The sequence below is a fragment of the Micrasema longulum genome, unplaced genomic scaffold (assembly GCF_059751315.1).
Source record: "Micrasema longulum isolate JH-2025_06_02 unplaced genomic scaffold, ASM5975131v1 h1tg001217l, whole genome shotgun sequence".
NCBI lineage: Eukaryota > Metazoa > Arthropoda > Insecta > Trichoptera > Brachycentridae > Micrasema > Micrasema longulum.
Window position 1 is genome coordinate 17,757 of NW_028278404.1, and position 13,166 is coordinate 30,922.

The 13,166-nt window shown below is 31.3% G+C and overlaps 1 protein-coding gene across 2 annotated transcripts; it reads right to left on the minus strand.

The window, feature by feature from the left end:
* Positions 1–1,964: 1,964 nt before the first annotated feature.
* On the minus strand, positions 1,965–11,755 carry LOC148276438 (UPF0729 protein AAEL015238). Of its 2 annotated transcripts, XM_088234253.1 has the most exons (3): positions 11,625–11,714; positions 11,085–11,199; positions 1,965–4,146 (listed from the first exon to the last, which is right to left on the minus strand). In XM_088234253.1, the coding sequence occupies exon 3, from the start codon at positions 4,132–4,134 to the stop codon at positions 3,892–3,894; it is 243 nt and encodes an 80-aa protein (XP_088090379.1). In that variant the 5' UTR covers positions 4,135–4,146; positions 11,085–11,199; positions 11,625–11,714; the 3' UTR covers positions 1,965–3,891. The 2 variants fall into 2 exon arrangements, with proteins under 2 accessions (XP_088090379.1, XP_088090378.1); XM_088234252.1 differs by lacking the exon at positions 11,085–11,199 and having other exon boundaries at positions 11,625–11,755.
* Between the last annotated feature and the right edge of the window lie 1,411 nt (positions 11,756–13,166).

The window sequence follows — 13,166 nt, forward strand, 5'->3', positions numbered from 1 at the left end:
AAAAATGATTTTGCTTGAATCTGTCATACGTGAGAATGAGACACAAATATAATATTTTTAAGGTTAAAAAGAGAAAGAACATACTTTACTGTCTGCAAGCACAAGATTTTTAGAGACATCTAGAAGTGAACCAGGTGCTAGAAGTTAAAGAATAAAATTGATATGACAATAATTCTTAGGACATCGTACATAAAGACTAGATTATTTTAGACATGCTTAAAACAAATACATTTTTTATATTTCAGTACTTACCTTTGTAAATAAATTTCAAACTTTTTCGAAAAAAAAACATTAATTTTAAAATTTTTATAGCTTTACGAAAAAGGAACAAAATAGGGTAACAAAATAATTTTCAAATCTTATCCTGTTTCTAGGTTGAATCAGAGATAATGTAGAGCTATTACTAGTTGGTTGAATTATTTATTAGTCTTGATGACAAAAGCGTTGAAAATTCTCGGTGGAAGTTCATTTTAATTAAAATAAATTAATTAATAACACTAAGCCATAGAATTAAGAATAGTTCAGAAACCGCATACAAGCATCAAACAGAAGGTGACTCAACTACTCATAAATGAGTAGGTTTACGTTTTGACCCATTAGTTTCCTTATAGACGTCGCTCAGTACGCAACTCCTGATTTGAATTCAACTATGCCGTGTTGTCCTTTTAAAGTGTAGAAACACCGCTAGGATCTCAAAGAAACAGGATGCAATCATATTTCAAGTGTAATTAGCAAATGAATGTGTATATAATCTGTCAGATTGTCAAAGAAACAAAATGGAAATTTCGTTAGTGTTGCCAGGGTAGTATTTTTTTTTTACCCTACTTTGCTCATCTAGTTGCGGCCTCCGTGTTGTAGTGGTCAAGACGCTTGATTCACGCACGGAAGGTTCCGGGTTCGATTCCCGGTGAGAACACAAAAATTAAAATGTGATTTTTCTCAAGCCTGGGTGCTCTGTGATGTAATTCACCACTGTAATTAGGCCTCCTGGCCTGTTGTGGTGCAAAAAAAAAATGTAAAAAAAATCTAACGAGAGAATTATTTATCCGTTTTATGTAAAAATAAAATGTTTTATATTTCAAGTTTATTAATTCAATTACTCTTATTAACCTGTCCGGGAGTGAGTTTCTGCCGACAAAACTGTATCTGGGGAGTGAGTTTTTTTTCATGTTTTTTTTTTACTTTTTATAATTTTATATCATTGTCAATGCTATAAGCAACATATTTTCTTGAATAAAAATAATAAATTATACCAGTAAATATGATTTATATCAAAATTATCGATGTTTTATTTCATGGGTTGTCAACCATCGGTTTTACAAGCCCAAATAATATTTCTGAAAATAATCGGACGTACATGTACGCCCATACTCCATTGATGAAAATTTTGTTTGGACGACCATGTACGGCCATACTCCCGGACAGGTTAAATTACCCTTTACTTATCTACTCTGTTGTGTCAATCAATATTTCCGCGTGCACAATAAAATTTTAGAGAAATTAACAGATTGCTTTTTTTTACCTTTTGTGTTATGATTATTTTTTTCCCATCAAGCAACATTACGCTGCGACCTCACGTATGCACGCGGCAAAAGTAGGGCATAGTGGGGGAATTATTGGACACAGTCCGATGTATTCAAATATGATTCTACACTCCTTCTGGACTATTCTTAATTCTATGCACTAAGCAGATGTTTTAGAAATAAAATACGAGTGACTAATACCTACTAGATCCCGGTGTCGAAGTGACGCTCAAATCTACAAATTTAGAATATCCAGTGACCTGTTTCACCGCTTTTGTAATATCTTCGAGACTGGAAGATGTCCCGAAAGCGATGAAACTGGTCATAGGTTATTTCAAATTTGTGGAATCAAGGATCACTTATTTTTTATTTCCATAACAAATTCTTTATATTATATAAACATCAAAGTTTTGTGTGATAAAGATGAAATAAAACAAAAAATTATGATAAAATATTTATTAAATTTTATTTGCATTCATAAAATATTTAACATTGTTTTTTAGATCGCTATATAATAATAATTGTTCTATTGTTTTTGCAGTAATGTGGCAAACATTAAAATATAAAGTTGTTAATTTATTTGAGTATAACAGAAATCCACAACACTAAAATAAAACAATGCTGTTTTTATAAAACACCAGAAAATAAAATGCTGGATACCAAAAAATAATCTCTACAATTAATAAAAGTGCTATAAATCCCAGTTTCGTTGTTATGACCAATAAGTAAAATGAATAAAACATTCAATAACAATACTATTTGTATTTGCTTACACTCCATAACCCATAAATTATAAAAAAATATGTGCCAAATTAATGTATGTAATAATATTATCTATACGATTTAACAAATATTAATATAACTTCAATAAAATAAAGTGGGTAAACAATCCAGAAATATTTTTTCTTCTCCTTAAGAACATATTTGGCATAGTGAAAAAAATGAATACATTAATAATCAGAATAATTCAAGAGCATGATTTAATCATTTTCGTATTGAGACTCAATAAATTCTATTCTTGTGAAATAGTATGAAAGTGGATAAGCCTATTTTATTGATGTATTTTCAAAGAAAATTGAATTAACAATGTATTCCTCACTGGGAAAACCCATTTGACAATTTTAGTTTAGTTTGGTTGAATTATTTTTTACACAGAGAATGCTTTTAGATTATACTTTTTACATAAATATACAATAAATAATTGATTTTAAATTGAAATATATTGTTGCAAATCTCAACTAAGTGTAGGTAGCTTGGATTAAACGGTGATCATAGTTTCTAGTTTATCCGCATCATTTCATACTTTACAAATAAAAGTATTAAAAAAAAGACATAGTGACAAAATATAATGTGAACTTATTTCAATCAAACATCTTTTAACAAAACAAACTAATTTTACATTTTATTTTGAACTGTAAGGCCCCTTGTTTAAAACCGTTTTTTGCAACAGCTGGGTATAAGTTTTTCGGACCCGACCGTTGTATGTTGGACAGTGTTCTATGGGTTAGAATGAATTCTTTTTCAAGCACTGGATAGCTATTCGTAGGCTGTTTTCAGACCGGATAAATATGCATTTCCCTTGGCGCAACAGATACTGGCCAATTGTCAGTGAATCACAGTATTCTTATTACTTTTTCCATTAATTTTTAAAAAGTTTCTTCAGTCATATGAATGTTATTAAAAAAAATATATCATCTTTTTATAAATCTTCAAAAAGAGTATGAAAATCATCATAACGCCCGTAACACACCTCCGCTGCGAAACAATAACAGAAATCGCAGTAATTTCGCCATGTCTTGTCCGTATGTAGAAGCGGAAAACTAGCGAAACTGCCTGTTCTAACGCATAGATCTGACTATAATTCTATCTCTTTCCTGAATAAAAACGGTCATTAACTTGAGGCGTAGCGGGCTAAGAGGTTCATCATCAAAATCACATTTAACTATTTCGATTTCTCTAGAATCACGAGACAGGTGTCTTAGTAAATTGCATTACAGGGCTGCCATAGTTGGAATGTTATGTGTATATTCCTCCTCACCAAAGAAAATAACTTTGAACTTGTGGTATTTTTTTGTTTCTGTAATAATTAAAGACAAATGCAGTAGCAAGATATTATAAAATGATTAACAAATCAATTAAATTTAGATAAAGTCTGTCAAAAAAGAGTAGAAAATAATAGAGGGCGAGTGTGATTTTGTTGCTTTTTTCTTAGGATAGCAGTACTGAAATATAATGTCGTGACCTTGTCATAATTAGTCGCAAAACAAGCTACTGATAATTTGGTGTTACCAGAATAAAAATCAGTAATAGTTCTAAATTTACAATTTTCTACTCTTTTTTAACTGTTTCCTCTCTTTATTTTTTTAACTCATTGCACTTTTTCTTTAGTATTTGAATCGATAGGAACATCAGGATTCGAGTCGGTATTTGCAGATTTGTTAGGGTAAGGACAAACACCTCCTTTGCATGTAAAGGGGAATTCGGTTTTCTTATCTTGGTTATTTGCATCTTTGCTGGCCCATGGATTCCAGAACCTTAAGACATATGGTTGAATAAATCTGTGCCATAAAAAGAGCAAAACTGGAATGAATATACACGGTACGCAAACCATTTTCAGGTAGATCTGTAAATAAATAAACATCATATGTTAATAAATTCTTCGTACAATGAAAATCAGTTACAGTATATCTTAATTAATGGTAAATAATTAACACATTGATTTTAAGACCACACATACTATAGAATTCATTAAAAAATATATGTAAAACATAGGTACACAGTAGTATAAACAAAATTAACCGTATGTCTTAAGCACAATGCGTTCATTATTTCCAATTGTTTTATTTAAAAAACCCAAATGTCGAAACAATAAATAAGAGAATGATGACTTATTATTGTTTATATTCAACAAATGTTTTATTTTTTTTAACAAATATTTAGTTTCTTTAGTTTTACTCAAATATTTTGAGGCAATTTTATTTTAAAGCAGGATCAGAACCTCGGGTCATCTGATTCGGAGTCCATGATACAACTGCGAGACCACAACCCATCTCCAATTTTGTTTAAACGGTGCAGGCATAGAATTAAAAATAGCCCAGAAACCGCATACAAGCATCAAACAGAAGGCGTTATTTACAATAATGATTTTTTAATAGTGAGTTATTTACAACTCGTTGAAAATGGCCCTCAAACTTAAATATTTAGGTAAATGAGTAGTTTTACGTTTTGACCCATTAGTTTCTACACAACTCCTGATTTGAATTCAACTATGCTGTGTTGTGTCCTTTTAAAGTGTAGAAATACTGCTAGGATCTTAAAGAAACAGGATGGGATCACATTTCATGTGTAATCAGCAAATGAATGTGTAAGTAGCAAATACATTACTTAAAAATTGAATTATTTTTTCATCTGTCAGATTGTCGAAGAAATCAAAATGGATATTTAGATAGTGTTGCCAGGGTAGTAAATTTTTTTAGGCTACTTTGCTCATCTAATAAGAGAACTAATGAAAACTGGACCTCCGATTAAACAACTCTGTGGTGGACATTTGACCGACATTATCTTTAAAACATCAAATATTATTTAACATGATATAAAAATATCCGTTTTATGTAAAATAAAATTTGTTTTATATTGTAAGTTCAAAGTTCATTAATTCAATTACTCTTATTAAATGACTCTTTACTTATCTACTCTGTTGTGTCAATCAATATTTCGGCATGCACAATAACATTTTAGAGAAATTAACAGGTTTCTTTTTTTTTACCTTACATTAAATTTTGTTTTATGATTATATTTTTTCCCATCGTGCAACATTACGCGGCGACATCACGAATGCGCGTGGGGAAAGTGGGGCATAGTAGGGGAATTTTTGGACACAGTCCAATGTATTCAAATATGATTCTACGCTCCTTCAGGACTATTCTTAATTCTATAAGTGCAGGGTTAATTTAGATTATTATGAGAAAAATACTTGTATTAAATATTGTTCTCTCAAAGGAGTCTACTACCCAATTTATATTTTCAAATACAATTTACTTATCATAGCTTAAACTTTAAAATTTGCAAATCAATGAGATTGTAAACTGTACATATTTTTTACTATTATTTCTAACAGCGTCTAAAAGATCTTTCAATAATTTGTTTCTTGTTTATGGGACAATTTTGACTAGTTGTAAGCACGTACAGGGTCGCATTACCACTATAGGCACTGTAAGCCCTGGCCTAGGACCCCAAACCTCCGGAGGGCCGTTGAACTTTATTATTAGTATTTTATGAAACTAATTTGCTGTCTAGGTTTATTTTTAAAAGTGGTTATTGACATATTATCATAGCAAACATGGCCGTCATGGGTCCGGAGTCTTCAGGGGGGGCCCGAGCTCGACAGGTTCTTGGTTAAAAACAGCCATAATAGAATAGCGAAAATAGAGTATTAAGTATTAATTACATATGGATGGGCCCTGGCCAAAAAAAGCTGATCAAATCAAATTTACGTTAAACTATTAAACTCCTAAAAAATTTAATCTGCGATACAAATAAAAATGCACAGATGCACATTCTTACTAACATATGTTCGTGTGGTAAAATCAGTACCCAAAATTAAATTTATAACGGCGCAGTTTTCTTTGTTGCCCAAGGCGTTAAAACACTTACTTCTGCCTCCGGGCCTGGGTTTATGTTTCTATGTCTGCTAACCTATTTTACAATGTCAAAGTACCTATGTTAACAAGTTTGTTTTTTACTAAATGAAATTAGAAAACAAAAACCACTTTCACGGTACTATACTACCATAAATCACAACTTATGACACCAAAACAATTATACGCTAAAACAATACTCACTTATAGATTCAAAAACTACTCTTACTCAAATGAAAGACATAACCCCCACAATACATCACATACAAATAATATAATCACTAGATCCTCAACACATAAACAACTTAAACAAATACAAACTAATACCACTTTTAGACAAAGGGATTTTGAGTATTATTCAATTAAAATCTATAACCTACTTCCACTATCTATTAAAGCAATTAGTAATGAGAAAATGTTTAAAAAGGCTATAAAAAAATGGATAGTGGAGCTAGGCAGAAGTAAAATGGATTGTCTAATTCGCCCATACCAATGCTGAATCAACTGCTCCACAACTGTATGGCTTATGTTAGGTTTTTGTTGTTTTCATTGTGTGTTTTTTAATATATATAATATAGATGTATATAAATACCTTGTTTTTAAAACTGTCTGAATATTTGTTAATTATGTTTGTTTTTTAAATGAGTCTTCTTTGTTTATTCTCAAATGTAATAAAAAAAAAACTAAATTGTTAAGTGTCCTCGGCACGGGAAACCCCAGTGAGGTCACATTATTTTTATTATTAATTATAGTTTATAAGCGAAAAAATATGAATAAATAAATAAAAAATAAATAAATATCAAACAATAATAACAAAAAAATCACATACAAAAGGAATGCACTTTATTTTTTGCATCACAAAAGGTCAGAAGGAGTTTTTTGTTTCATTTCAGTGATTTAATTCACCATAAAATATCCAGACTTGAGAATAAACTAATGGAGGCAGCCACACTAATATGAACTTATCAACTCTAAACATACTTTATAAAGTTAAGCAGCGTGTTATGTCAGAATTTGATAAAGGTAAAGACTTTGATAAAGGGAAAAATCCAATGGAATTGAAGCATTCAAGAAAGAATTTATAAAACATGTTAACTAATGCAACAATCTACAATTTATATAATAAGAGCAAAACCCGGCAATGCTTTGCTATTGCTAGATTTGAGTACATACTTGTATATAGATTAAATAAACACAATTGAATGTTTAATATCAATTATTGTAATTAGTCCAAATTAGATATGTAAGTGTGCATTATTATTTTTGTGTTTCGGTTTACATAAATTGTGAGTACAGAACTTTTGTATTATTATTTATTTATTTATTGGCGGACTTAGTCCATACAAAAAATGGCAAACACATATCCTTTATAATTTTGATAAATAGGTTTTCGAATATTATTTTCCTGTCACTGTCTTGCAGATGCTTCCCTGATACTGTGCGAAAAAGACAACTGCATGTCAAACCTTTTGTTAGAATAGACAAAATCAATGTTTCGTTGTCCCGTTTTCCGCACCTAAATACTGAACCGATTTTATTATTTTTTTAGACAGAGTACCAGAATATTATTTTTCGTATCAACTCGTTTTGCCTTTTCAAAAATAGTTATAGGTATTTGTATACCGTGTGCCCAAAGACAGTAGATAAAACTGTGTTTGTTACTGGTTTTTGGGAGGTTCTAGTTCCCATAACAAACAATTTTTCAAAAAACAAAACAATAGGGACAGTTAATGGTAAATATCTATAGTGTGTAAAAAAACCATTGCTCTAGTGCCATAATCCAGATAGAAAATACGTGAATACGTTTGTACGGAGAAAAGTCAGACTGCGTTTCCTCTTAAGATTAAACATTATTGAATATACTAACAAAACTATACTTCATAATGCTTTTATTTAACTATAAAAACAGTTTCAGTGTTCTTAAATAAAACCATCGACCTATTAACATACACATATATGCACCCGGAACCCTAAAAATGATGACACTTAACTCATGCCCAAACGCTTAGTCCTGCCCTACGCGTATTCAGTCGTTCTTTGACCGCCAGCCGGATTTTGATGTGAGCTTGACATTTAATTCAAAACCGAAATGCTTGGTTGTGTCGTGAAAGCGGGTAAAAATCATTCGGATAAACGTAAAAAAGATGGTGTAACTTTTCGTTGTGTTCGTTTTCATTTGTTTTACGTATACCTTATTTCAACTTGGTAATTTTTCAATAAAAACAAATTCAAGCTGATGCTTGAAATAATTTAGTAATTTTGAATGCTTCTATGTAAATAGCGTTTTATACTGTAAAATATTTTAAATGCTTTCTGAATCCAAAAATATATACAAATCAAATGAATATTTACGTCATATTGCAACGTATATTATTTAATCCGGATTATATAATTTCTTATTGTCATAACTGCGTTGATGAAATGCTTATTTTAAAAATACCAATTTTTCCTGCCGTTATTATGTGCATGACATATGTGATCCATTGAAAACAAATATTACTGAATAATTAGAAAGATGTCGATTTACATAAAATAAAGAAAAGTAGGTACATAGGTACTTGTTTATGTGTGATATTTTTAAATATTGAATTTAAGTAGGTACCTAAGTACTTGTTTATGGTAGAATTTCAAAACTTCACATAATTAATTTTCCAATTTAGAATTCTTTTTGCCAATGTCAAACTCTAGGAATGAAGGAATGGAATTTTCAAAAAATTATCAAATGTCAGTAAATATTGTTTTAGTATTACCAAAAATCCAATAAAAAGAAATAAATAAATATAAATTATAAGGAATTTAAGGAAAAAATCTGAGTGTGATCCATAAAAAATTAATGTTGTTTGTAAACATAAAAAAAAACAGCTTTTCATATACACAAAAAAATAACCTCCATCCATTTTTTTGTATCTCAATTCTCGGCTAATACAACCCTGGTGATGGATAAAGAAAACATTTACGCTTCTAACTTTTTTTGTACCGTCAAACATGACAATTTTGCCCACTGCTGAAATCCTTAACAAAATCATGTATTAAAGTAAGAAAAGTTACTGGTATCATTAGATTTACATTTAAATTACACACGCAGATTTATTTTTATTGCAAACCAGGCGAGAGAAGTGTGCTTGTCAATTTAATTGATGGATGCATCAAGAAAATAGGAATCTGGATGGCTGAAAACAGACTATCATTAAACCCATCAAAAACTGAACAACTGTGGGTGGCTTCAGCCAGACGACAGAATTTGATCCAGGATACGGCTCTACCCAATGTAGGGAGTACCGCTTTACCCACCGTTAAACTACTGGGAGTTTTACTCAATTCTGACCTATCTCTTGAGGCTCAAATTAGTAGAACGATAAGTTCATGCTTCTACCAGCTGAGACAAATTAAATGCATACGCAAAAATTTGCCGGTTGATGCCGCCCGTCAATTAATAAATGTGTTTGTAGTGTCTAGAGTCGATTATTGTAATGGTATCTATGCAGGTCTACCAATAAATAAAATGACTCGCCTACAATCTGTATTGAATGCCGCAGCGAGACTTATTTTCGGAATCTCTAAGTTCAGTCATATCACTCCACTACTTCGGGAACTACACTGGCTACGTTTTCCACAGAGGGTCGAATACAAACTCTGTTGGCTTATGTATAAGCCACTGCACAACTCTGCTCCGGAATATCTAAGGGAACTATGCATTCCAGATGAACTAGCTGACAGGCGTCTCACGCTTAGATCAGCTACGTCTACGGCGAGAGGAAAAGTTATTATACCTCTACGCAAACAGCGCACTAAATTTAGTGAACGCGCATTTGCGGTCGCAGGCCCTATGGCATGGAATGCTCTCCCAGCAGAGGTGCGAGGCTGTGAAAGTGAAGTGATGTTTCGGAGAAAACTTAAAACCCACTTGTTCTCTAAATCATTTGAATAAATCCGTAGCATGTGACAACAAAATAAATTGTTTTAATTAAATTACCAATTTAAAAGCTTCAATTAAATTAATTTAACAATAGATTCACTATGTAAAGCGCCCTTGAGGTATTTTAGGTTTATTTAGGTATAGGTATTACGAAAATGGCGCTATATAAGTTATCCATAATAATAATACATTTGGTCAGTACATTTTGATAGTTCCATGGCAAAACTAAATATCCAGTTTGCCGCTAGTTTCAGTTGATCACTTGAAATTTGAAGTTAAACTTGAAGGTCTGTTTTTGTACATCTATATAAATAGTGTCAAAACTTTTGTAGTTGAGGAGTTTGTGTTGAAACGGGGCAAGTAAGTTTTATATATTTCATTGCATAAATAATAACAACTGAACAAACACAATAGATATTTAAGTGGGCAAAATTGCCTTAGATTTCTTAGCTAGTATTTTGTCAATTTTGCCCACGTCTAGGGTTGTCGCTACATACTACTTTGAAAAGACATTATCCAAGACAAAAACCAGATAAATGAAAAAAAGACATCAGCTGACGCAAAGAAAAAAAATATAAAAGAAAATAAAATAAGTGACAAAAGCATGATTTTAAACGAGGTAACCGGATGTTTTGTTCAAACTGGCCCATAAATCAGATTTTTGCCAAAGATTTAACAAATAAGATTAAAAAATCTGATGGGGGTTTCAATTCAAATACACGCCGAAAATGACAAGCCGGTTATTCATCAAAACTTTTTATACCACACAGCAACTGGATAGCAATCCATCCGATTTTTTTCTGCCATCAGGATCAAAAGGTACCTACACCTTACAAAGGAGAATATTGAAAAAAAATTCATAGCGACACGGACACAACAGACTCTGATGTCTATTCAGTTGATAAATCAACAGATTTTGAGACTTGAAAATTCAGTGATGTGCCAATCCTGGCACACAAATCCGTATTGTATTGAAAAATTGAGGAAATAGTTGACAATGTTGCTCACCTGTTTTTTGCATTGATTTTATAGTGGTGATGCCTCAATGATGCTATTGTTTAAACATAAACAGTATTTTTCGCCCAAAAAGTAATAATAAACCGTATTATAAGGACCATAAAACCTAAAATAACAGTTAATGACCAAGTGTGTTTTGTCTTCAAAAATTGCATAAATAAAAGAAAAGCAAACGTTGTGTACTTGTAAAAATGCTTAGAATAATTTGTATCAATATTCAACAAAATGGATAGGAGTAGTTCCATACAAAAATTTTATGATATTGTAAAAGTTTGATAAAACTGGGCAAAATTGTCACGTTTGACGGTACTTAATAAATTAAAGATTTTATGAGCTTTTAACCTTCTCGTGGCAAAGACGTACATTTATTTGGAAACCGCACGTAAATCAATCCGGCAGTTATTCAGTCCACCGAGGACAACCATTCGAACATTGCCTTTTATAATATAGATAGAAGATTTGGAATCATTAGGTTCTTATTCTGTATTCTTTTTAAAAATTAAGTGATTTAAAGTAAAAATATAACATTACCTTAAATATATAAGTATCGAATTCTTAAATTGTTTTGGTCTCCACTCTCGATACGATAATTATTTTGACATTTGATGTTATTTGACGTTTCTTATTTTTTGTTGCTTTGTTTTACTAGGCTATACAAGAATATAAATAACAGCCATACAAAAGATTAACGGTACCTACCGTTGTACCGTTACAATAGGACAAAGCAAGCCAAGAATACGCATTTTCAAAGAGTACGCATCGCGAATATATATTTGTATATTTTCTTGAAATATATATTTTTTTATAAAAACCATTTAATGTTTTTTGGTGGTTTTGGTATTAAAATCGATAAAAACAAATAATCTGTTAGAAGACTATGACTATTATCGCAAAAATAAGTTTTTTCGTTTGTTTAGTAATCATTTAACTATTTTTAAGTATATTTGTTTTTGTCACTGGATGTCATTTTATAAATAATTTTATTTATGTCGTCAAATTGATGACTAAAATTGAAAAAAAAAGCAGATTGTTTAAATACTGAATTACTTACCAGAGGATTTGGTGAATTGTGTAAATATATTCACTTTTGAGTTTTAAAAATAAATTTATGAAAGCGGATGGTGAATTAATTCTCCAAACTGACAATATGAGCTAGTGGATGCATCCAACAAACTATTAAATATGTACTCAGACCAGAGAAAATTAACATGTAATAACACTGACTAACCTGGTGTTGAGTCCTCTTCCTTGTCGGCGAACGGGGAAATTAGTGATTCGGAACACAACTGGCACACAAATTTCGTCTGGAGGCGGTAGATGATGATGAACGGCGATGGATGATAAAATGTTTGTGACGTTATGCGATTAAAGGTGAACTTACAATAACTTTTACGGTGAATAGTGAAAATACTTTTTAACAGTTCGAAATGCGTGCGGATATAACTCGTCAAAAAAGCAAAGACAAGAGTGGGGGGGAAAATCAGTGTAGCTAAACCAATAATTATGTCACATTTGCCATTTCCGCCTAGATTATACCATATTTATACCTTTTGTTGATTAGACATTTTGTAAATTTAAGTAGGTTTTTAGACTGTTTAAATTAAGTATTACCCATAAATGCCAATCCATTAGGGCTAACTTAAGCCTGTTGATTGACTTAAAAAAAAAAATGTTCCGTCAGGCGTGGCAACCTCACAAAACCAAAATTAGCCAGTATATACTTATATGTGATTCTTCCGGCTAAAATCCATGGAAACAAATTATCGACTCAACCAGGATTCTATACTGCTTGTGTCTGATTCAGGGTACATGAACTCTAAATTAATCTTATAATGACTTAAAAATTTATTAAATGGTCCACCCCACTAAAGAAATACCTGTTTTCTCAATTTAAGACAAACACTCGTTATATTTAAATTTAGCCGCTATTAAATTGGCTCGAGAATTTGGAATTGTTCTTTTGAGCTTGTCACCACATACTTTTCATAAACTGCAGTCTTGATACGGGATTTTTTAGGCTCTTGATATAACGTATGCTGTAGCTTGTGATAACTGGGAAGTCACTAATCCTGG